At 42.0% G+C, this 24,313-nt stretch overlaps 3 protein-coding genes across 7 annotated transcripts in view; 1 reads left to right on the top strand and 2 right to left on the bottom strand.

Moving 5' to 3' along the window:
- The window catches only part of ACIN1 (apoptotic chromatin condensation inducer 1), a 36,635-nt gene extending 21,629 nt beyond the window's left edge, over window positions 1-15,006 (bottom strand). For 2 of the 5 annotated variants that reach the window (XM_081290508.1, XM_081290509.1), the window contains exons 1-6: window positions 14,766-14,991; window positions 13,271-13,336; window positions 10,320-10,431; window positions 9,779-9,898; window positions 3,083-3,171; window positions 803-2,071 (exon numbers count right to left, since the gene is read on the bottom strand). In XM_081290508.1, the coding sequence (XP_081146634.1) occupies window positions 803-2,071; window positions 3,083-3,171; window positions 9,779-9,898; window positions 10,320-10,431; window positions 13,271-13,336; window positions 14,766-14,945 (1,836 nt within the window). In that variant the 5' untranslated portion in view covers window positions 14,946-14,991. Of the gene's footprint in view, window positions 1-802; window positions 2,072-3,082; window positions 3,172-9,778; window positions 9,899-10,319; window positions 10,432-13,270; window positions 13,337-14,765 lie in introns of all 5 variants that reach the window. The other 3 variants (XM_081290506.1, XM_081290507.1, XM_081290510.1) reach the window with 3 other exon arrangements.
- A 93-nt stretch (window positions 15,007-15,099) lies between these two features.
- LOC308646949 (uncharacterized protein C14orf119 homolog) lies at window positions 15,100-18,032 on the top strand. Its single transcript, XM_081290545.1, has 2 exons — window positions 15,100-15,408; window positions 16,518-18,032. The coding sequence occupies exon 2, from the start codon at window positions 16,519-16,521 to the stop codon at window positions 16,945-16,947; it is 429 nt and encodes a 142-aa protein (XP_081146671.1). The 5' UTR covers window positions 15,100-15,408; window position 16,518; the 3' UTR covers window positions 16,948-18,032.
- A 223-nt stretch (window positions 18,033-18,255) lies between these two features.
- CIROP (ciliated left-right organizer metallopeptidase) lies at window positions 18,256-23,852 on the bottom strand. Its single transcript, XM_081290546.1, has 14 exons — window positions 22,593-23,852; window positions 22,396-22,480; window positions 22,260-22,311; window positions 21,823-21,966; window positions 21,440-21,565; window positions 21,021-21,105; window positions 20,732-20,877; window positions 20,479-20,653; window positions 20,233-20,302; window positions 20,061-20,157; window positions 19,687-19,959; window positions 19,247-19,476; window positions 18,900-19,079; window positions 18,256-18,418 (listed from the first exon to the last, which is right to left on the bottom strand). Exons 1-14 carry the CDS (start codon window positions 22,885-22,887, stop codon window positions 18,268-18,270), a joined length of 2,109 nt encoding a protein of 702 aa, XP_081146672.1. The 5' UTR covers window positions 22,888-23,852; the 3' UTR covers window positions 18,256-18,267.
- Window positions 23,853-24,313: the final 461 nt, after the last annotated feature.

Here is a 24,313-nt window from a genome sequence, read left to right as displayed (position 1 = left end):
TTTGGGGGGGGGGGGTACATATTCATACAGAATAATCGGTTTCACTGTGGCATATTCATGTGAACATATATGTAAGCATAAGCTGAACAATTTCACTTCTTACCCTCTATTCCTCCCTCCTGCTTCCCTTTCACTACCCTAATGGTCTCTGTTCTACTTTCATCACATTCTTTTCTCCCCCACTATTTTTTCTTCTATAGTTTCCACAGATGAGAAAAAACACTTGACACTTTCCTCTCTCATTTATTTTGCTCAAAATTATGGTCTCTAGTTCCAACCATTTTCTGAAAATGACATAATTTCCTTCTTCTCATGGCTGAATAAAAGTCTTTGTGGGGGCTGGGGTTCAATCAAATCTTAGCACCACATAAAAACATTAAATTATTTTAAGTATGGACCACTACAAGAACTTGGGGAGAAAAAAAAAGTCTTTGTACTTATTATTCCTGCTTGAATTACTGATCTCCCTTACTACTTATCAACAAATTTACTAGGTTCCAACTAGATGCTGAGTACTGGGATACCCACATTAAGGCATATCCATACCCTCAAGAAATTTATGTCCAGTACAGCATGAGAGTAACTTTCTTTGGAATCAAATGGACCCAGAATGGAAAACAACTCCAGTCAGGGGCCAATTAATTGAAAATTACACTCTGGGATGAGGGTAAATGATCAGTGAACTGGGGACTAAGTGAAGCTTTTCCTATTCCTGTTAGAAATTATGACAGGTTCTTCTGGGCATGAAAAACACTGGCTTACAGACAGAATTTCAACACACACAGGAATCTCTCATACTCACTTTTCTGCTGCTGCTTGATGCTGAATGGGAACGGGAACGAGATCGGGAACGTGACCTAGATTCTGATGTTGACCTGGAGCCTGTCTTGGGTCTACCATGAGGGTTGGCGTGAATTCGTGCCTGGGATATATCTCTCTGCTTGGATCTCGGAGGTGAGAGAGACTGAGAGCCAGAGCTATCAGGAGAACGAGACCTAGATCTAGAACTGGAGGAAGAAGAAGAGGAGGATCGGCTAGAGGATGAGTCAGCTGACTGTTTCAATCTGTGGCTTGGGAAAAGATTATGTGAAGCCCTTCTGCCTTCCTTCTGTTCCAAAGATGGTTGTTTCAGAGATTCCTCAGTAATGCCTTTGGGTGATGTTAATTCCTCCATTTTTAAAGGGACTGGCTGAGCAGATTTTTCTGGCTCAGTTTCAAGACCTTTGTGGGTTGAGTATTCAGCCAATGTGCTTTTCTGAAGTAGAGGCAGAACATTCTCTTCTGGCACTTTCTCTGCTGGAGATTCTGCTTTGGTGTCTGCAGGACTTGACAAAGACGACAGGCCACCTACCAACTGCACAGTATGCTGAGATATTAAAAGCTGTCTGGTCTCAGCATCTGTATTAGGAGATAACTGGACGAGGACAGGGGGTGCTGGGCCTTCCATGGGTTCTATTTCTTCCTCACTCTGGAGTTGTGTATGAGGTGGTGGAGAAGATGCTTCCTTGGTAAGTAAAGGTGGGGGAGTCTCCTCCTCACTGGCAGTTTGCTCCAGTGGTAGCACAAGAGGGGCCTTCTCTAGATCTTCGGTCAGTAGAGGAGGGGAAGGGGACTGTGATTTTTCTTCCAAGCCTTGTGAAAATTTTATTTCTTCTCCTTTCTCCTCAAGGGGGGAAACTGATTGCATCTCTTTCTCTTGTTGCTGTTTGGTGAGATGACGAGTTCTAGCTTCTTCCTGGGATCTTGTAACTTGTCCTCCTCTCTCTAGCCCCTCCTGTTCCTGAGCTCTTATGGTTTTGGGTCTCTCATCAATCACCTCCTCTGGTTTTGCTCTGGGCATCACATCTCCCTCTTCTTCCTGAAACTGTTTCAGGATTGGTGCCTCCCTAGATTTTTGTCCTTCCTCTTCTTCCTCTTCCTCTTCCTCATCTTCCTCCTCCTCCTCCTCCTCTTCTTCCTCTTCTGTTTTCAAATTTCGATCTGCTCTGACCCTCAGATTTCTAGAAGGTACTTCTTGATTCTCTTCCCCCTCAGCAGCTTGACTACACTCAGAGGATTTAGCTGCTCTTGCCTGAAAGAAAAGATATAAAACAGTTCCAAATATATTTGCTCACAATCAATGGAGAAAAAGCATCCCATTTGATACTCCCAAGAATAAGAAATTCAATGATATACAATTTTGTTAAAACAGAATCAGGTATGACAGTAGATAACTATGACTAATGTGGGTTCCTTATGGGAATCAAAATAACAGTAACCAAAAGGAATAATGAAGCTGCTTGTAGTTCATTTTTTAGCTTCAAGTTTTTAAACATCTAGAAACAGGGAGGAAAACAAAAATACTGTCACATAATCTAATTATTTTTATCATTTTAAAAAATATTTTTTAGTTGTCAGTGAACCTTTATTTTTTTATATGCGGTGCTGAGAATTGAACCTAGTGCCTCACACTGCTAGGCAAGCACTCTACCATTGATCTACCACCCCAACTCCTATTTTTATCATTTTAGTATATTTCTTTTCATTCTTTTTTCCTGACCTTTCTTTGCATGGTCTTAATCATGATACACATATGCCTTTGTACTCTGCTCACTTAACATTATTCTAACAGTTTTAAAGTTTTAACCAAAAAATTAATTATGCTGTATCTTTTCTATTAATGTGCTTTAAAAACACGACCAGGGCTGGGATTGTGGCTCAGTAGTATAACATTTGCTTAGCACATGTGAGGCCCTGGGTTCAATCCTCAGCATCACTTAAAAATAAATAAATAAAATAAAAAGCTATCGTGTCCAACTACAACTAAAAAATCAATATATATATATAAAAAGAATGCAGACCAACCTAACTTTCATATATCTATATATATGCTTTGATTTCTAAAGACTAAATCAGACCTAAAAAAACATACAAAAAAACCAAAATAGCATAAAAAAGTGACAAAGAGAAGTGAGAAGATGACTATATAAAAATTTATAAAGATACTACCTCTAAAACAGTTTGAGGAGGAAAAGGAGGAGGGGGAGATATTTCAAAGCACCGCTCAAAGAGGTGACTGAATGCTTAGGAAGTATTTGATTACCTGTCTGACCCTAGATGATCGTCTTTCTCCTTTTCTTGGTTTCTCATCATCAGATTCACCTTTCTCTTCAGAAACAGAGGAGCCTTTTCCTATCAAATGAAAGAAAATCAAGTCAGATTTAATGTCATGAACACTCATTCATGACTTTCTAAAATCCAACAAACTGTAGCATACAAGCTGTTTTGATATGTATCTTTTATCAATATGTATCTTTTATCAATTTCTTTGGCTTCCATGTTCAAAAAAGACTATACATAGCCCTGAAAGTCAGGGTATTGATTATTCCTGGTGTGCATGTCTAGAATATTTTCAACATCACATACATAATACATGAGTTATGTACCACAAATAAGATAAAACTAAAATAACTTTAGAGACTTCAAATTGTCTAGCAGGAATATACAAAGCACTTATTTCTACAAAGTGTTTTGTTATTCTGAACCAAAGCTCAAGACTTCACTCTGTTCTAGGCCCATTTTTCAAAACACCCTACTGCTACTATTTGCTAATTTTGATCAAAATATTATGATTAAATAAACCAGTCAATTTGTACAATGATAAATTCAAGAAAAAAGGAATTAGATGAATGGTTTCCAGGGCCCCATTGTTCCTAGAAATCACTTGAGCTTAACTGGACAGGGCTTCAGAACTGAGTCCTTTTGAGTATATATTATATGTTGGAGCTCAAGGAGAAAGATTTTTTTTGGGGGGGGTGGCTGTTAAAATAAAGTTTGTAAACCACCAATCTAGGTCATTCTGAATGATAATTCCATGTAAAACTGAAGGTTTCACTAATATTCTATGAAGGAAGACAACTTTAAGTAAATCACTTAAGTAATGTGAGTTTCATGTCTTGGATAGGGTTGAACTTGAAGTTTCCTACCAGTATTAGGACTACGAGTATAGTTCAGTGATAGAAGGAAGAGATAAGACCTTGATGCTAGTTGAGAAAAGAGAATAACTCAGTGGTAAAGCACTTGTCTAGAATGTGTGAAGACCTGGGTTGGAACTCCAGCATTGCAAAAATAACAAACAAAAAGCACAAAGGTAACTAACTGTGCTTCAGATTTAATCGACTAGACTGAGTTCAGTTTTGGCACAACACAAAAGGTTTAAATGATCCAGAGAACCATGTTCTAAATTAATAGCATCTGAACTAGTGCAGATAAAGCAGATGGTAAAAACTAATTCCAGATCTTCTTATTTCTATATCCCATTACTCTAACATGAACTAGGCTTTGCTACTGTAGTGACCAAAGCAAAAAAAAAAAACAACAACAACAACAAAAAAACTAATGAAATGACTATAAGACAATTTTGTAAAACTTTATTTCATAATCACTTGATTAACAGGCTCTCAGATTATGACTTTATGTGCAGAATTATGATAATTATAATGATTATGATACTTATAATTATGATACTTATAATGATGGTTCAGACTCTGACCACCGAACTGTACCTCAAGTTCTTATTTTTTATTTTGTGACAGGACCTCACTAAATTGCTGAGGCTAGCCTCCAGCTTGCAATGCTCCTGCTTCAGTCTCCCAAGTAGCTGTGTTTACAGATGTGCAACACAATACTCAGTCCTCACTGTAATTGACAGGGCCTTGCCAAGTTGCCCATGCTGACTTCAAACTTGCAATCCTTCTGCTTCAGCCTCTGAAGTTGCTGGGATTACAGGTGTGCACCACCACACCCAGCTATATTTTAAATATATATATTTTTAGTTGTAGTTGGACACAATACATTTATTTTATTTATTTATTTTTATGTAGTGCTGAGGATGAACCCAGCACCCGGCATGTGCTAAGTGAGCGCCCTAACATTGAGCCACAACCTCAGCCCCTATGATATTATTTTTGATACTATTAAAACTACATTTGATTCTGGATTTTTACTCCTCTGGAAACACTTAGGTCATCAAAAGGATTTGTAGAAACAAAGCAGAAAGTTTTGGTCATCATTGTTTTGTGAAAACCAGACGAACCCTTCAAATACGAAACATAAATAAGAGGTGATGAATCTCTAACCACTTAGAAATGCTACAAACTCTAAGAAAAGGGCTGGCTAAGAAAACCCATGGCTACAACTTTGTTAAATGAATCAGTATTCTGGGGCTGGGGTTGTAGCTAAGTGTTAGAGCACTTGCCTAGCACGTATGAGGCACTGGGTTCAATTTTCAGCACCACAGAAAAATAAATAAAATGAAAGTATTGTGTCTATCTACAACTAAAAATATTTTTTAGAATATCAGTGTTCTGAGAAAAATTTCATATTCTGAACATATATTTTAAAATATTTTTGTATTTTCCCAGATTGCATTTCTTCTGGAAAAAAGATAACTAAGAAAAATACATTCAGGGATGACATAGAAGGAGATATATAGACAACTTCTGACTATGGAGAGTGGATACTAACTCCTCAACACCTTAAAAAAATAAAACGAAGCCAGGCATGGTGCGGATGCCTGTAATCCCAGAGTCTTGGGAGTCTGAGGCAGGAGGATTGCAAATTCAAAGCTAGCCTCAGATAAGCGAGGTGCTAAGCAACTCAATGAGACCCTGTCTCTAAATAAAAAGCCACATCTGGGCATGTGGCTCAGGGGTCAAGTGCCCCCAAGTTCAATCCCCCGGCCCTCCCCGAAAATGTCTAAGTGGTGGAAATAAAAGAAGTCAAAAGGAAAGTCAAGGAGGATTTTATAAACTTCCTGTTTGGGATACTGCCTGCAATACAAAACAAGAGGTTACTGAAATATGACAAAGATCCAAAATGTATTTTGGTACCAGGGACTGAACACAGGGTCTCCAGGGGCTCTTAACCACTGAGCCACATCCCCAGCCTTTCTTATATGTTTTTTTTTTTTAAATATTTATTTTTCAGTTCTTGGCAGACACAACATCTTTGTTTGTATGTGGTGCTGAGGATCGAACCCGGGCCGCACGCATGCCAGGCGAGCGCGCTACCACTTGAGCCACATCCCCAGCCCTTATATGTATTTTTTTGAGACAGGTTTCACTAAGTTACTTGGAACCTTGCCAAGTTTCTGAGGCTGTCTTTGAACTTGCAATCCTCTTGCCTCAGCCTCCCAAGCTGCTGGGATTACAGGCATGCACCATCACACAAGGCTACATTCATGTTTTGTTTTTTGTTTTTTTTAAAGAGGAGAGAGAGAGAGAGAGAGAGAGAGAGAGAGAGAGAGAGAGAGAGAGAGAGAAGGGGAGAGAAGGGGAGGGGAGGGGAGGGGAGGGGAGGGGGGAGGGGGAGAGAGAGAGAATGAATTTTTTTAATATTTATTTTTTAGTTTTCAGTGGACACAACATCTTTATTTTATTTTTATGTGGTGCTGAGGATTGAACCCAGCGCCTCGTGCATGCCAGGCGAGTGCACTACCACTTGAGCCACATCCTCAGCCCAACACATTCATGTTTTCTAATGCATTTTTCATCTCTTTAAAAAAAATATGTATACACACACACACACACACACACATATATATTTTTAGTTGTAGGTGGACACAATACCTTTATTTTTATGTGGTGCTGAGAATCGAACCCAGTGCCTCACACATGCTAGGCAAGCGCTCTACCACTGAGCCACAATCCCAGCCCTCATTTTCTTTTACTTCTGAATATTTTTTACCCCCATCAATTATAGCCACTGGAAGAATCCTAATAATGACATAAAACAGGGAAGAGAGTGGCTAGCCTTACTCTAAATCTTTGCTTTTGAAACCTTATTTTTATTTCAATATCGATTTCTCACTTTCATTTCAAACTACACTTAGAATTGAGAAAACCTATCTTCTTTCTTTTTTTGGTCCTATTCATAATTTTAAACAATTCCATCTTTTTTTTTTTTTAAAGAGAGTGAGAGAGGAGAGAGAGAGAGAGAATTTTTAATATTTATTTATTATTATTATTTTTTTTTTAGTTCTCGGCGGACACAACATCTTTGTTGGTATGTGGTGCTGAGGATCGAACCCGGGCCGCACACATGCCAGACGAGGGCGCTACCACTTGAGCCACATCCCCAGACCTCCATCATTTCTTATAAAATAAAATTTAAAAAATGCTCATATTTATTGGTTTGGCACTTAAAGTCTTATGTGATATTATCCCAATCTATCTTTTAGATTGTTTCTACAACTAGTCTCAAATATGAAATAACTTTATTCTGCCATACTACATACTACCTCTTCTTTAAAAATATCATAACCATTTCTATCTCTATGCCTTTGTCCTTTCTAATAATATCCTGTGTTTTCTCTCTTTTTTTAATCAGTACTGGGGAATGAACCCAGGAGTGCTTTACCATGCCTAGTCCTTCTTTTGAGACAGGGTCTCGCTATATTGATGAGAATCTTGCTAACTTGCTGAGGCTGGCCTCAAACTTGCAATCCTCCTGCCCCAGCCACCTGAGTTGCTCACATTATAAGCATGTGCCACCGCACCCAGGTTAATATATATTTTCTTGACTGGCTTTTGAGAAAAAAAATATTGACAATTCATTTAAACAAGAGTGTCCCCCTCCCTGTTGGGCACAGTAATTCCAGTGGCCCAGAAGGCTGAGGCAGGATGATTGTGAGCTCAAAGACAGCCTCAGAAATTTAGTGAAACCCTAAGCAATTTAGTGAGACCCTGTCTGTAAATAAATATGGAAAAAAGGGTCTCAAATGTGGCTCAGTGGTTAAGCGTTTCTGATTTCCCCAATACCAAAAAAATCAGAAAAGCTTTCCTCTTCCTCTTGGCATTACAGTCAAAAAGAGCACTCAGACTAAGGAGGACCATCTGAGGGTCTATTACTTTCATATTTGAGGAGAAAAGAAGTCCCTGAAGGAACTTATTAATAATTCCAACATGCTGCCGGTGTTATTTTATTGAAAAAATTTTCAACTCTCCATCCCTCTGGTGGTAAAGTCTCAGCTAGGAGGGCATCTCTCCAAGACCTATTTCTGAAGCCCAGATCTTGAGCTGTGTGGAGGTAGGACCGAACTGTGTTAGTGGCTTCTTCATGTTCTAAGATCCTGGTATGGAGAACACACCCAATCATATTTGATCTCTGCTACATGATATGTGGTTCAGAGGTTCAAAAAGTGAGGTTCAAAAGCTGCCTCACTTACATCATTTCAAGAGTTGCTGAAATTCAGAATCTCAGGCCTCATCCCTAACAATCTAATAACATGCATGTAAAAAAGTTTCCAAGCCAGGCACGGTGGCACATGCCTGTAATCCCAGCGGCTTGGGAGGCTGAGATAGGAGGATTCCAAGTTCAAAGCGAACCTCAGATAAACAAGGTACTAAGCAACTCAGTGAGACCCTGTCTCTAAATAAAATACAAAACAGGGCTGGGGATGTGGCTCAGTGTTTGACCGTCTCCGAGTTCAATCCTTGGTACCAAAAAAAAAAAAAAAAAAAAAGTTTCTAAGTATTATAATACATATCATGGATAGATAAGCATTGGTTTACATGAAATGGCTTTCTCAATATTGTTCTGAAATTAATGAAGAAAATAAAAATTTAAAAAAAATTTTCCCCCTCAAAATTCCCTATGGGTCTAAGAATAGGATCAAGAAAAATAGGCACTGAGCAAATCAAGATCCTAAAATTAGACTCTAAGGTCCTCCATTTTTCCTCACCTTTCAGGAGACTTCTCTCTCATTACATACCTCCCCCAAATCTATTTTCATTAATGAATCCTACATTAATCAAAAGTGCTGGAAACTTCCATAAATTCTTAAAGTGTTGAATAGGTGGCACCCCTACTACCACTGATGACTAACAGCAGTGATAATATTCAAAATACTTGTTAAATTACATACTAGTTTAATACATCTACCTACCATCCACATCTTATAAATATAAACATGCTCTCCTGAAAGTATAAAAAGTCTTAAGTGGTTGCCAAATAGCAAAGGCTATTATTTATAGACTTCTGCATGAGATACAATGCAAAATTGTGTGCCTAATATTTTTTACAACGTGAAAAAATTAATCTTGCCTGAACCAATCCCACATACTAGGTTAGAGATCTTGATAATATGCTCACTTATTATTCTGCACTGCCTTTCAAACACTTAGCACTACTATAATTATGTAATTATTTTTTTTAAAGAGAGAGTGAGAGAGGGAGAGAGAGAGAGAATTTTAATATTTATTTATTTTTTATTTTATCGGCGGACACAACATCTATAATTATTTGTTGAAAGTCCATCCCCTTACTACACTCTTAAGTTTTCTTACAGCTGACTTGGCTTTTTCGCTAGCATTTTCCTGGGGCCTGGCACATGCCAGGTATACAACAGATACTCAAAAAAATTTTTTGTTGAATAAATTAATAACTGTAGTGGGTGCCTAATTGGAGGAATGACTGGATGTATAACACATACTATACACAACTGATAAAGAGATCAAAGTAAATTGTGACCTGCTAAATTCAGAAGTACAAGAGACTGAAGAGGTAGATGAGTAGAAAAATCATACTGCCTCAAAATGCTAAAAAGTTAACACAACACATAGGTGAAAGCAGACTTCAAAAAAGACATAATTTCCCTGAAAAACAGATGTCAAATATCAATGTAATGGAATTTCCCTGAGACTTTCATGAAGGTTTAGCATGAAAGGAGGCATAACTACCTCCCCCCACCAACTACGCAGGATTGACAAAAAAGCGCAGCGGGGAGGGAGATACGTACTGGGTGAATGTCTGCTGAGCTCCAGCTCTGGTCTCTCCAGGCTGCTCTGAAAGTCAGGAGGCAGCAGGGAAGCCACTCCCCCAGGATGGATCATCTCATCCTCCGACTCAGCTGAAGCTTCTGCAAAGTACAGATTGGGTCGGGGCAGGGAGGGAGTGAAGGGCTCAGCATTTGGGAATATGTAGAGGAGTGAAGGATGTCAGGCAAAGTCATAGATACAGAGATACACACCAAAAAGAGCACTGTACATAAAGGAAAAAAAAACTCCCTAGGATTAAGCTCTACCTCATCTAAATGGTAGTTAAATTTACTTATAACTTTTCCTATTGGCAGGAAACCTAACAAGACAGTCAAATTAAGTGTCCTTTCCCTGACAAAGTAAATATAACTCACTTGTTTTCATAAACTACAAAGCAAATGAGTAGTAGTCTCAGCCTTATTCCTGAAATTGCCTAGTTAGACAGGCCTATCTACATTGTGACAGGGATAAGAATAAAAAAAATAAATAAAAAACTTGTTATAAGTGACAATCTGGGCTTACCTTCAAGTTCTGCAGCTTCTCGAGCTTCACGTTCCAAACGCTGTCTAAGTAGCTCCTGCTGCTTTTCCAGATACTGCTTTATGAAACTGTTCTGGCTCATTTCCTCGCCAATCTGTGAAGCGGAAATGGAAAAAGATGATCTAGGAAAGCAAATCAGGAAAATGCAAGGAAGAAAATTTCACAGAGCAAAGGTCTACCCCATAAGCGGAGTCCAAGAAAGATAACAAAAGTGTTAGAAGGTTGTTCTCTGACTATTCCTTTATTAAAATTCAGCCTTGTGAGTAGCAGAAGATGGCAAAAAGAAGAAGACATTTTTTATTTTAAATATTTAGTTCCCGGGCTGGGGATGTGGCTCAAGCGGTAGCACGCTCGCCTGGCATGCGTGCGGCCCGGGTTCGATCCTCAGCACCACATACAAACAAAGATGTTGTGCCCGCCGAAAACTAAAAAATAAATATTAAAACATTCTCTCTCTCACTCTCTCTTTAAAAAAAAAAAAAAAAAATATTTAGTTCCCAACCAAAGAGTGATGCTGGTGCACAACAACTTACAAAGAAAGAAGAATTCCTAGAAACTATGTCCTTTCTTTGGTGCTAAGGACCAAACCCAAGGCCTCATGCATGCTAAGCTCTCACTTTCCCAATTAGTTACATTCTCAACCCAAATTATGCCTTTTAATCTAAATTCTTAGATAATCTAGAACATTCTGTAAAGATATTCCAAATTAAAACTGAAAGGATAAGAACACTACTATTTCCTTCAAAAGATCAAGTTCCCGGATGGGGTTGTGGCTCAGTGGTACAGCTCTTGCCTAACACAGGTGAGGCACTGAGTTTGATCCTCAGCACGACATAAAAATAAATAAGAAAAAAATGTTAAAAAAAAAAAAAGATCAAGTTCCACCAATGTGGGTGCAGTGGTGCACACCTGTAATTCAGGGACTCTGGAGGCTGAGGCAGGAAGATGATCCAGCCTCAGCAACTTAGCAAGACTCTGTCTCAAAATATAAAGGGTTGAGGATGTGGTAAGCACAGTGGTAAAACATCCTTGGGTTCAATCCTCAGTACCAAAAAACAAAACAATAAAAAAGTTCAAGCCCTACCAATCCATCATGTTGTCAAACATCTCCAAAATTCAAGTATAGTATTTAAAATTATGAAATCAAGAGACTAAAAAAAAGAGGGATGCTCATTCAGCACATAGGCAGAACTCCATTTTCCCAGTACCACCAAAAACAAAAACAAAAACCCTCACTACATTTCTTCCTGGAGCAAAAAGAAATCCTTGGAAATAAAATTTAAAATCCAGGGACTTATTCCTTTTCCCTTTTTTTCTGTAACACAGATTTCCACATAACTCTTTTTTCTTTTCATGTCCTCCTCCCTAGAACCTTTCATTTTGTGAGCGGGAAGGCACTGGGGAATGAACTCAGGAGCACTCAACTACTGAGCCACATCCCCAGTCCTATTTTGTATTTTATTTAGAGACAGAGACAGGGTCTCACTGCTTAGTACCTCGTTGAGGCTGACTTTGAACTCACAATCCTCCTGCCTTAGTCTCCTGCCTCAGCCTCCCAAGCCGCTGGGATTACAGCACGTGCCACTGTACCCAAGCCCTAGAACATTTCTTGCTTAGCATGTCCTGTTAGAACATCAGAAAAAGCAAAGAAACCCAAATAAATACTTCCTATGTTATTAGTCATATTTCTTAAGCATAATGTTTATTTTCATCTAAAGTAGAAATTAATCCCTTGGTATTCAATGGACAGTGATAAAATGTGGGCTGCATGTATTAGAGAATAAGCATGTTGATTACAAAACTTCAAAGACCAAAATGCAACTAACAAAAGGAATACAACTGAAATTGATTAGTTTATGCAGTTTTTTTTATACTTGTTAAGATACCAACTAAATCTCTGAAAACCGGCTAGATCATGATACTTACAGCTTAATGAGATGGTAACAAGGGAGTAGAAGGTTCTCTTATTTTCCACAGTATCCTGGGACTTCATCTAGCACTAGGGTTGCTCAACACTTCATTAACAAAGACCTGGGTTTTTCCTTTAAGTGTGTGACACATTATAATGACAGGATTTTAAAAGCTGACAGGAACCCCAAGAAATTGTGCAGTCTAAGAATTTTTGTTTTTAACGACGGAATAATGTCTTTAGAGGAAATCTTATGCAGAAGCTCAATATAGAAAACAAATAAAAATGGTAATTTGGTTTAAGAGAAAGATACAAACTTTGGTTTAAGAGAAAAATACAAACTAATTTGGTTTAAGAGAAAGACACAAACTTTGCTTACTTCTGAAGAAGGTATCTTCTTTGGTAATCCATAAAAGCAGCTACACATAATTCCAGAAGATTAGTTATGAAACTACAGTTCTAGTCCAACCATTGCTCATATTACAGGTAGGGAAACTGAGGAAACCAAGGCCTCCCAAGCTTAAGTTTCTTCTCCTAAATAGCAAAGCTATTAGTGATGTTTAATAGTGACCACATATAGTTAGTAGGTACCAATAGAAAGGGTGGGTGATTTACAGAGATTGAATTTTTGGAAAAATTATGTCAACCAAAGTTCCTGATCAGCAGGTATTTTCCTACACTGTCCTACTGGTGACCTACTTTACATCCGCTACTTTTCCCAAACCAATGGCAAATAAATGATGTCAGACGCTTATACTACATTAAGCCATACCTTTTGGCACACACCACTTCAAACTAACAGGTTAAAACTAACAGGTAGCTCCTGATTCTGTTTTTCACCCCAAGCCCTTGTGTAAAACTGGGCTTGTTTAGAATTCAATTACCCTACTATGAGAATACTTCCAACCAAAGGAATTTAGGAAAATACTGGTGAGAAATTAAGCTTCAAATATACAAAACCAGGTCATTCCATGTGTGTCTATCTCCAAACAGCCCATTCTATCTAACAAACTTTTTTTCTTACCTGGGAATTTGGCTGGAATGCAGCATGGGGTGTTGAATGTTTCTGTAAATTTTCTAGCATTAGAGCCTGGTACAGAGAAGGGCAAAAGTCAGAAACCAGGGGAAAAAAAAGGAAGAAATCAAATCTCCACCCCTTCCACAACCTTTTCATTAAATTCAATAACTTAAATACACATTTAAACTGTACTTCTTTTATGAAGCCCTGAAAGCTCTTTATTAATACTGTTCTCATTCATATTCTGAAGACCCTTAAAGATGGCCTTGGTTACCCCTCCTAATCTACAAATGTCAAGATACAGGCATACAGACAATCAGTGACCTGGTTATATCATAAATCAGTGTTGGTGTGACAGACTAGTATTACAATCTCAATATCTTTGCACTTTTAACTAGAGCCCCTTCTAAAACTCCCCATACAGGTAAGAACATTTCAAATACTCAAATAAGCTTTGAATACATAAAACCAACATGGGGCTGCTGTTTGGGGCCAGAATGAATTACTTGGATCAGTTACCCAGGACTAGAACTACTTGAGTGAACTTGTATATTCCAGCAGAGTGACACCTAGACTTATCAAATTTACAAAAATTTCAAAAAGAAGGCTACATTAGAAAATGACCACAAACCCTGTAAACTGTGGTCTGACCTAATCCACAACCACCCACACAAAACCGTCAGCTTCTGTATAAGCAACGGTTTGCCGAGTCAATCCTTGAGCTAACTTAGCCCTAATGGGTACTACCTGCCACGTATCCTAATGAACTGTAATTAAAGCCAAGACACTTCATCTTCCCTCCATTTTCACCAAACCTATACCCACCAATCCATCTACCTACCTCACGACAAGCCCACCCCCCTGTACTCAAATCGATTCAAAATCTCCAACATATACTAACCTGACTCACTTTCTCTCAACATTCACCAAATCCTTATCTACTCAAATTGCTTCTGGACTCCCTATAAACTAGACACCCCACTATCACCAAGTGCCTTCAAATCAGGGTCTCTTCATCTCACCTCCTAATCTAATCAAGCATTTTTACCCTATCCCAATCGTATTCTTGCAGATACAGATACCAACCCCAGTTACCCCTCCGCCAACTGTAACCCTAACTCGGACCCAGACCAACTCGCCCCCCTCAGGCCAGCAACGCTGGTGGTTGTAGTGGGATTTAACTCCTTCTGCAGCGCATGCGCCGAAACCACAGACACAAACAAGGAGGGGGTGGGGGAAGGAGGAAGGAGCTTAAGACACTCCAGGAGAGTAGCGCGCACCCTCCCATTTTGGGCTCGCGCTGCTGCCGTTAAGGCGGGAACCGGCGCGGTCTCTGTTCCAGCGCGAGCCTCACCAACTACCGTGCGCGCGGATCCGCAGGCTCGCGCTGGCGGCCTGAGAGAGCTCGCGCGGAGCCCGAACACTGCGCCTGCGCCGCGGCAGAGACTAGTCTCTACCGGGTCCGCTCCCCTCCGACATCCAGGCAACGCCGACTTCTCACCCCTTTGAGCCGCTTAACCAGGGCACTCTTCTGCCCGCTCTTGGCTAGGCCTCGCTGCTCTAGTGCGGCCTTCAGGTCGGTCACCCGCAGCGCCTGAAGAGGCTTCCCGTCCAGAGTCACCTCCTCCAGCTCCGCCATCTTGCGTGAGGTACTCGGGTCCGTCCCGACGGCTTCGGGCATCTTCGGTAATTTCCGCCAACGCCCTTCGAACGTACCGAGCTGACCCCGCCCACTGCCATAGTCTGCCCCTCGATTACCACTCAAAGCTCCCCGGATTTTTCCGGAACTGCTCGGGTATTTCCGTCTTCACATCGGCACCAATCGGTTCTTTGCCTCCGCCCTGCAGCTTCTCCTCCCTCACCCTGCTTTGAGGCTCGGTTATATTCGCCTTGCCGAGGCTTTAAATCGAATCTATTCGGAAGCCCTCGACTTTGGCATGCCCGTAATCGGAGATATTCGGCCATCTCCGGTCTTGGAGCTGAAGCGCTGGGGCTCTTGGGTGTTTGGGGCTGGTTCGAGACCGGAAGTGCGTGGGCTGCCGGGCTGGCCCTGTTTAGGGCTTTCAGGAAATATGGAAGCAGCGGCGATAGTTGGAGTCAAAGAACTCTTGTGACAGTCTCCGTGTTCTCTGAGACTCCAGGAGGTAAGAAAGGAAGAAGTCCTTACTTGGGTCATACTCGGTGTTTGCCGATTACCTTAGTAGGGCAAGCCTCGTGCTTCCTTATGGAAATAACTACTGTCCCCCATCTTCCGAATCCCCGCCACTCCATCTAAGGAATAAGTTACTCGTGGCTTCCAAAGCGGGCTAGAGGCAGCACTATGTCTTTAGACACAGATAGTGAACTGACTGATTCATAACACTGAACTTGAGTTTGCTGTGAAAGATATGGGACAAGATCCCGAAATTTTCCCTTTCTTGTTTGGCCACTTTGAAAATGGCAGTCACCTTGAACAGTGTTTCGATACTTGAACCGATGTTAATTGTTTAGGGTTCCTTTATTTGTCATTGCAAATCTTCCAACTTAAGAGCAGAAGAAACACAAACAGCAATATAGGTCATGGACAAATAATTTAAGGTTTTCATTGCTAGAAATTCAGACTGTAGTGCTGGAAACTACTCAAATCAAATTGATCGTTCGATTGCATTCAGGTGTAAAATGAATAGGAGGTCACCTATAGGTATATAAAGCATTAAGGAGCCTGCCTGGTGGTACACATCTCGATTTAGAAGGCTGAGACAGGAGGATTACAAGTTCCAGGCCAGCCTCAACTTAGCGAGACCCTGCCTCAAAATAAAGAATCAAAATGACTGGGGATGTAGGTGAGTGGTAAAATTTCCCTGGATTTCATCCCCAGTACCACAAACACGTTAAGAAACACAAAAACACATTAAGGAAAATAGTTCAAAGACAAATTGTCACACATCAGTATAACACTTGTTAGACCCATATAAGTCAACAAACCAACTTGTTTTTCAGACCCTTGAAGACCTGGCTTCTCTTGGTTTTCTAATTTATCTAATTTGGGACAAGGTCCTCACTCTGCTGTTTAGTGTTCCCTTGTGCTTTATAGAAAATATTAAGGGGATCCTGGATTCATGGATAATATGAAGTTCTTGCAAACTTCAGAGACTATGCATATTGCAAAAAGGCCCTTTCACACTATATGATGTTTTCAATGTTTTTGTTGTTGATGTGACAGGGTTTTGCCGTGTTGGCAATAAGAGTGTATAACAGTGCTTTTATGTTTCAGGATGCCACTGGAATCATCTTCCTCTTCAATGCCACTATCCTTCCCTTCTCCATTACCCTCAGTACCAGACAATATTACCAACTCTTCCCCTCCCCCCATGTCTTACATCACTTCCCAGGAGATGAAGTGTATTCTTCACTGGTTTGCCAGTTGGTCAGGTCCCCAGCGTGAACGTTTTCTACAGGACCTGGTAGCAAAGGCAGTGCCAGGAAAATTACAGCCACTGCTGGATGGTCTGGAGCAACTTAGTGTATCTGGTGTAAACCGACCACCTTGTATCTTTGAATGTCAGCTACGTCTTTGGGATCAGTGGTTTCAAGGTTGGGCTGAGCAGGAACGCAATGAATTTGTCAGACAACTGGAGGTCAGTGACCCAGACTTCGTGGCAAAGTTTTACCAAGCAGTTGCTGCTACGGCTGGTAAGGATTGATAGACATTCAGATCAAAGAAAATAACCACAGCCGGTGGAGTCAAGACCATCTCTTCACAGTGACTCAATTCAAATGTGTCACTTAAAGATTTGGGGATAGTATCTCAATGAGCTGACTGAACTTACATATGAGTATAGGCATGGTTACTTCAACGTTACCAGCATTTCCTCTGGATTCCTAGCGAAATTGTTATCCATTTAAGCAGATCCAAATCAGTCTCCTAGTTTGCTTCCTTCCAAGAGATGTCAAAACCTCATAAATGTAAATGACTTTTGCAACTGTAACTGAAAGGACCTTCATGTTACAACTGAAGTCTGTTGCTGGCTCATGAAGGATATAAAGTAGAATCCTTCCATAGAAACAGGCGAGAAGAACAAGAAAAAGTGTTATTTGGGGGAAGGGTACTGGGGATTAAACCCAGTGTTGCTCTATCACTGAGCTATACTCCCATTCCCCTCTCCCTTTTTTTGAGACAGAGTCTTACTAGGTTGCCGAGGCTGGCCCCAAACTTGGAATTTTCTTGCCTTAGCTTCCCAAGTTGCTCATTTATGGGCATATGCTACCATGACTAAGGAAAGATATTTTTATAGTTTGGTGGGATTCTGGTTTTACTACCCTTCCCATACTCTAGCATAATTATGCAACATCCCAACCACTGGGTCTCCCAGTGGAGATTTAGTAAAATTATGGAAAATCAGGAGAGGGAGATAATTAGTTACTCCCTCCTTCACACTGTTTGACCCCAATTAGCAATGAAAATTGATAAAATACCAAATTGTAATGAACTTTTTCTAAAGCACACATGATATTCTTGAAGTCTGTAGCAGATGTGTCTGTTGTTGCTCTACAATAGTATGTAAATAGCTGGATGTGGTGTTACACATCTGTAATCCCATCTACTAAGGAGGTTGAGGCAGGAGGATTGCAAGTTCCAGACCAACTTCAGCAACTTCTTGAGACCTTGTCCCAACAAGTAAAAAGGGCTCAGTAGTAAAGTGTCCCTGAGTTCAATCCTTAGTACCAAAATAACAAAAAAACAGTGTGAAAGTAAGTGATACTTTACAGGTTAGTTTATTTTTTTGTACCAAAATAAATTTTTATAACCATGAGACTCCAGTTTTTCACCCCACCCCTCCATTGCCAGACTAGTATGAAGTTGATAACCTGGAAGGAGGCATTCCAGGGAAAGTAGGAAGGTGTACACAACAGATTTAGTTGTGTCTTAAATAATCTATGCTACATCCTGTCATGTTCTGGGTAACATCATGCTTCTTTTGTTCTTCCAGTTGGGTCCCTTGTGTATCATGTATCAAGTAATGTTATGGGGCAGATGGTCCCACCTGAAGAGTTGCTTGTTTCTGATAGGCCACAATTCCTATTGCACCCACCAGAATTAGCAGCAGTAGGCAGAGTCCCACAGACAGAGTGATTTGGGTCGTGGAAGGATTATGGTCCCAGGAAACCAGCAACCTAGGAGCACAGAATGTGGCCAAGAGTAATGCCTCAGTTTAGGAGGTGAAGGTTTACCATTATATTACAGAACTCATGAAACCCTGCTTCATTCAAGCAGTAAGTTAAACAGGAAATCTATAAGAAGCAGTATAAAACCTGAATGTAGGAATAAGACCAAGATCCATCAGCAACTTAAATTGTTGGAAGGAGATCTGTTAGGGAAGTGCTTAAGGAAAGAATCAGATTCTGGTATTTGGATAGCATCTCTGGGTAGATGTTATGTAAACATCTAAGGGATCTAGGATTCTTCAAGATGGGGGAACTCTATTATTTGTTGTGAGGTGTCATAATGATGGGTCCAAGGTGATCATGTTAGAGATCCTTATTTTCTGAAATACGTAGCCCTGTCTAAAACAATATGCACTAACGTGCTTAATAACTGCAATTTTGAACATCTGGAGTCCAGGGATTCAAAAAATTGCTTGGAATATTGTCTTACTTGATATATTCTGTGGTAAAACTGGCTTCTCCATGATACACTTCTAAGGGCTTCTCCTGGAGAGTCAGGGTGAGGGCCTTGTACAGCATAGCAACCGAAGGCCCTTGGCAGCCAGGGGATTTCCACATATGCACAGTGAACACCAAACTAGCGGTAATTGATGGGCTGTGGAAATAGCACCTAAATGGACATTTGAGTCTCTTAATGGAGGAATATTTCCTGGAAGAGTGTATGTCATAAAACAGGTGTAGACTTAGGAGTAAGAACAGAAGGTCTTCCGAGGAGAATAAAGAACTTGAACGTTCTCCATGGCCCACTGTATAAATGGCCTGATCTGTTCCCTTTACCTGCCAGTGCCACCTCTGTTCACCAGGGCCTGCAGTACTGCTTCAGCCAGCTCTTCTTTCTGTTCTTCCTGCAGTGTGTGGCCTGGGGGTCCAGCTAATCCTAAAGACAGCTTGAATAGCACGTCTTGGGTTGAAAGATTCACAGGTAGAGAAGTAACAGAGTTGTTACCTTCATTGGCCTGACATAGCCGACCTTGGGGACAGTAGAGAAGACCATGGTACCCAGGTATCTGCAAAGAAATTCATAAAAGGCTTAGTTATAGCCTCAATTACACGTTCAAACTTTCCTTCAAAGGAATACATTCTAGAGTCATGGTCTCAGTACTTGGTTAAAAAAAAAAAATGACTATCACAACAGGTTGTACAATCCTACCAACCATACCAGCATTTCTAACTTCTCTTTGCCAGTGTGCCACAACTCTTCCTCTTAAGGTACCCACCTGAATAGCCTTTCCTGGATGACACGAGACCCAAGGTGATCCCTCTACTTGCACCTCATATGCTCCTCTTTGGGTACATTGATGTAAATAACAACGGCCAGTGAGCTTTGCTTCCTTGAGATTTGGGATCTGAGAGGGATGGCTGGTCTTATCCCCAGGGAGCCGTTGTAAGGTGAGGTTGGCAAGGAAGCAGCGACTCTGGGAATGGTAGATCTCCCCATGGGGATTCTCTGTACCAGCTGGGAGCCCATTTTCCTTCTTCCAGCATTCACTCTGAAAAGGCAGAAAGTAGGAAAGTGTGTGATTTGATTCCTTAGAAGTTGACTCCCTTCCAGGTATACTCCATTGTTAACCCAGCTCACTGGTCTACTCACTCTGTTGGCAAGGGCCTTGTACATGCGGCAGCCTTCCAGTGTGGGATCTGAGGAACATCTTCCCTTGTCCAAGTGCAGGTAGTGGCAGCCCATCCCACTATGTGGAAGGAATGGTAGAGTGACACTCAAATTACAGACGGTTGTTCCATCCTCTACCACTCAGCACACATACCTGCCAGTACAGAAGAAGTCTGAGGAGCTGGTCCCACATGTGGTCACCAAGCCAAATTCTAGACCAGATCCTACAGGAAAAGAGAGGAGAGCCTTCAACAAATGAAGCCCTACACATCCCTCAACACCAGCTATGCACAGCCTGAGTTTCACCTTAGCAGCAGATGATCCCTTCCAACCTATCCCACTTCCCTCAGAGCTAATGTGGGTCATGAGTATTACTCTGCAGATCTCCCTTATTTCTTACCCTTGCCCCACAGCAGCTCCTCTGCAGCACTATGGTTGACCTGATACCAGCCTGAATCTTGGAAGGCAGCAAGAGTGACTGAGTCAAGTCGAGTGCGCTGGGCACCATTGAAGGTAGCAGCCATTATAGAACCCTGGAGCAGTCTGGCCTCCCAGTGTGAGGACGAAGGGCCCTGCTAGAGGAGGGAGCAGATAGCTGGTTGTGTCTCCCTACTCCCTCTTTCTTCATCATCCCACGGAGTTATCACTCTCACCTCTTCTTCCAGGGGAACGCCCAGAGAAACCCCTACTACTCCCAAGTGTTTGGCCAGGCTGTGGCTAACAGTTGGGGTGGTGAGAAGCAGCTGTCCCCACTTATCTCGCCTTGTCACTTGTTGCCTTGTAGAACAATTCTCTCTAACTGGGTACAGAAAGAGAAGATGGCAATATGAGGAGATGAAAACCTAGGAAGTGTGAAGTACAACTGAAAGGAAGGAGGTCATAAGATGGTTAATTCCCTCTGGTTGACACTGCATAATTCTCTCCCTCATTCCTCCCATTTACTGTTGAGTCCGGAGGGGCAATCCCGCCACTTCTTGAAGAGCTGTCCAGAGAAGCCCAGGATATGGAGCAATTCATGAAGTGTGGCCTAAGGACAAATGACTTTAGTGAAGGGGACTGGATTTGCAGCAGAATTAACCAACAGATTCTATAGCCAAATCTACCCATTCAGCTGTTTTAAAATTTCGAGATGGGTCTTGCTAAGTTGTCTCCAACTTGCAATCCTCCTGCCTCAGCCTCCTGAGTAGCTGACATTATAGGCACATGCCCCTGTGCCCAGAGCCATCAGCTCCATAGAGCATGAGGTACCTTCTGTCCCATCCTCAGTAGGTTCTTTACTTCATGGAAAGCTGTGTGACCTGTGTCCACTTCCCCTGCCCCTCCACCCATTTGCTTGTCCTTAATCATCATGCACCAATTACCATTACAATGTCACCATGGCTGAGGCTGGGGCTGACAAGATGTTGGGCACAGTAGACAATGGTACCAGCAAGGGGCCTGTCTTCTGAGTCCAGCTGGCAGCAGGCAGAATAGGCTATGATAGAGGGCTACAGATGGGCCAGGAGAGGGTAGGGGTGGAAAGGAAGAAAAGAGATAACAAGATGGAAGGAATCTCCCTGAAAATGAAGGACCTGGAGATGGTAGAACTCTGAAGGGTGTAACCAAGGCATGGTTTGGTGAGTTCTTAGCTCCTGTGCAAGAAGCACAATTTAATAAAAACTGCATCAATCCTCTCTACCTCTCCTCATGAGATTTAAGATTAAGGGAGGCACAGCAGGGTAGAGAGATTTGACTTGAACCTCACCTCTTGGTGGCACCTGGAAGTGTGGGCAATCAGCACATATAGGAGAAAATCAGTGTTCTGGACCCCAGGCCCATCTGGCTGGACCAGTTGTGGGGGACCCTGCTCTGGCCACAAGGTATAACCATGAAGATGGGCATCAGGTATCTGTAAAGGAGTCAGATGTGGCATCTTGCTCAGCAGAAGGATATGGACAGTGGGAGACTAGGTGCTAGGAGGAAAGGAGAAGAGTATCACTGTCTTAGTGCCTTCCACCCACCCATGAGAATACAGATTTCTGCCTCTAGCCACCTGACTTGCTTCAATATATTTTGGGGTTGTGGTAGAGAGGGACCAATTATTCCACATTGTTATCAAAGCAGAATTGAGTAATTCTGATGCTAGAGGTCCTGGGGAGGTCTAAGAGATCTTCAGATCCCTAAGATTGGAAAGTCTCTTACCTTTGCTCCCAGGCAAGTCTCTCCTTTGTACCCTGGGTTCAAGAGGCTGCACCTGCCAAGAGTATCCGTGTTGAGCTGGAGCCATTTCTGGTATGTTGAAGGCTTGTTGTATGTTCTGTTGGTAACATGAACTCACCTGTGGTAATTTGGGGTATCTGGGTCTCCCCAGACAGCATGACAGTACTGTGTAGGATCTCGACTCAGAAGCAGGGGTCCTTGCACTGGAGGGACTTAATAAGATGAGGCCAATTCTGCTTCAACATCTCTGAGTTCAGTTTGGTGCTGGTCTTGGCCTTCCCTCCCTCTCTGGTCCCCTCACATCTCCTTACTCACCTGCTAGGACACCATGGATTCGCTGAGTGGCTTCTCTCACTGCAGTCAGGGCTCGGGGTCTCCCTCTCATTACATCCCCCTCAGGATCCCAAGCTCCATCAGATGTAGGCTCTCCTATATAGTAAGTTTGGATTCGGAGGGGTTGAGGATCAAGGGAGTTGGGGAGGGTGAGGTAGGAGGAGCGGAAGTCTGGGGCCATTTGGGAGAAAGGGGGCCTGAGAAGTCTCACAGACTTCTGAGTCTCGTCATGTAGACATCTGCCTGTGGCTGCCCCAAGGAGGAATAGTAGCAGCATCTTCTATCAGTAACTTTCCGCAGTCTGCCCTGCACCTTGTCTTCTGTTCCCTTCTTCCCTGATTCACTTGTTTCTGCCTTTCCTATCTTTACTCTGTCTCTACATCCCCTCCACCACTCTTGTTTTTCCAGGATTTTAGTGTTGTTGACTAAATCTACAGTTCCCTGCTAGCAGGTTGGATATGAACCACAAGGACCAAAGCCATCCTCTTCTGGGGGTGCCTGAGGTGCAGTGCTGGGGGAGGGGAGTGTTATCTTGAGGCCTCTTCTGATCTTTCCAGGGATAAGTCTTCCTTTTCCACTGTGGCACCCTTTCCTAACCCACTTTTATCTGACATCCTAATTCTCCTGCCTTTCTGAGTAGAAAATCTTGAAAGCTCTCCAGAACTAAAAAATTTGGTGTCAGCACAATGGTGGTGGTCGGGGCACTCTGCATTAATGCCTGCAACACAGCTGGGCAAACAGGCCTCTGCACTTCACTAGCCTGTGTCACAAATGGCAGGCTTCTAACTAAATTGCAAGACTTGTAGGTATCTCTTACATCTGTGTAGGTCTGTCAGTAGGTGCATAACAAATATGTGTTAGTTGACTGATGCATTCTATGGGAGGCTGTTGTGCTAGGTCTGTGAGACTTCACAGAACCTTCTTAAAGGCCTGCAGGGTAAGGAAAATAAACTCTTAAAATGGACACTAATAGTTGTTCAAAGCTGTTTTTAAGAGAACTTGGAACTCTTTGTTTTGTTTTTCTCATTCTGTGCTTTCACCTCCTGTCCCTTGCCCCATTTGGATACCCCCTCCTCCCCTGCCTGGCTAATTCCTACCTTTCCTGCAATCATTCTGGGAAGCTTTTCTTAACACCTCCAACTCAAATTCCATACCTGCCAGAGATGGAGGGGGACCACCTCTGCAGGAGGGGCCTCTCCTCCCACAACCAGCTTGTCATCCTCTGTTTAAAGGGTTGGCCTAGTGTCTCTCCCTCCATGTTTTAAACTGCTTGGAGTACACCTGCTTCCTATCAGGCTCTGGCACAACCCATAGAGTGGAGCCTTCAGTGTGTGGATAAAGGGGCAAAACCTACTAATCCCATTATTAACTTTTGAGGAAGAGGGTCAGGTTTAGCATGGTGTTGCATACCTGTAATCCCAGTGAGCCTGGGACAGGAGGATTACAAATTCCAGGTAAACATCAGCAAGACCTGTCTCAAAATAAAAAATTTAGAAAAGGAACCAGTGTGGTGGTACACGCCTGTAATCCCAGTGGCTTGGGAGGTGAGGCAGGAGGATCGCAAGTTCAATTTAGCAAGGCCCTAAGCAAGGCCCCAGCACCCCTGGGTTCAATCCCCGGTACCACATAATAAAATAAAAAATTAGCCAGGCATGGTGGCACATCCCAGCGGCTTGAGAGGCTGAGACAGGAGGATCACAAGT

The sequence above is a fragment of the Spermophilus citellus genome, assembly GCF_964194105.1.
Source record: "Spermophilus citellus genome assembly, chromosome: 4".
Classification (NCBI taxonomy): Eukaryota; Metazoa; Chordata; class Mammalia; order Rodentia; family Sciuridae; genus Spermophilus; species Spermophilus citellus.
The sequence above is the reverse complement of the archived record's forward strand: the minus strand, read 5'-3'. Positions and strand labels throughout refer to the sequence as shown.

Coding starts and splice junctions, on each gene's coding strand:
- LOC308646949 (XM_081290545.1), top strand. CDS start 16,519: ATGCCACTGGAATCATCTTCCTCTTCAATGCCACTATCCTTCCCTTCT.
- CIROP (XM_081290546.1), bottom strand. CDS start 22,887: ATGCTGCTACTATTCCTCCTTGGGGCAGCCACAGGCAGATGTCTACAT. Junction 22,481..22,592: donor AATCCATGGTGTCCTAGCAG/GTGAGTAAGGAG, acceptor AAGTCCCTCCAG/TGCAAGGACCCCTGCTTCTG. Junction 21,967..22,259: donor AGACTTGCCTGGGAGCAAAG/GTAAGAGACTTT, acceptor ACTCCTTTACAG/ATACCTGATGCCCATCTTCA.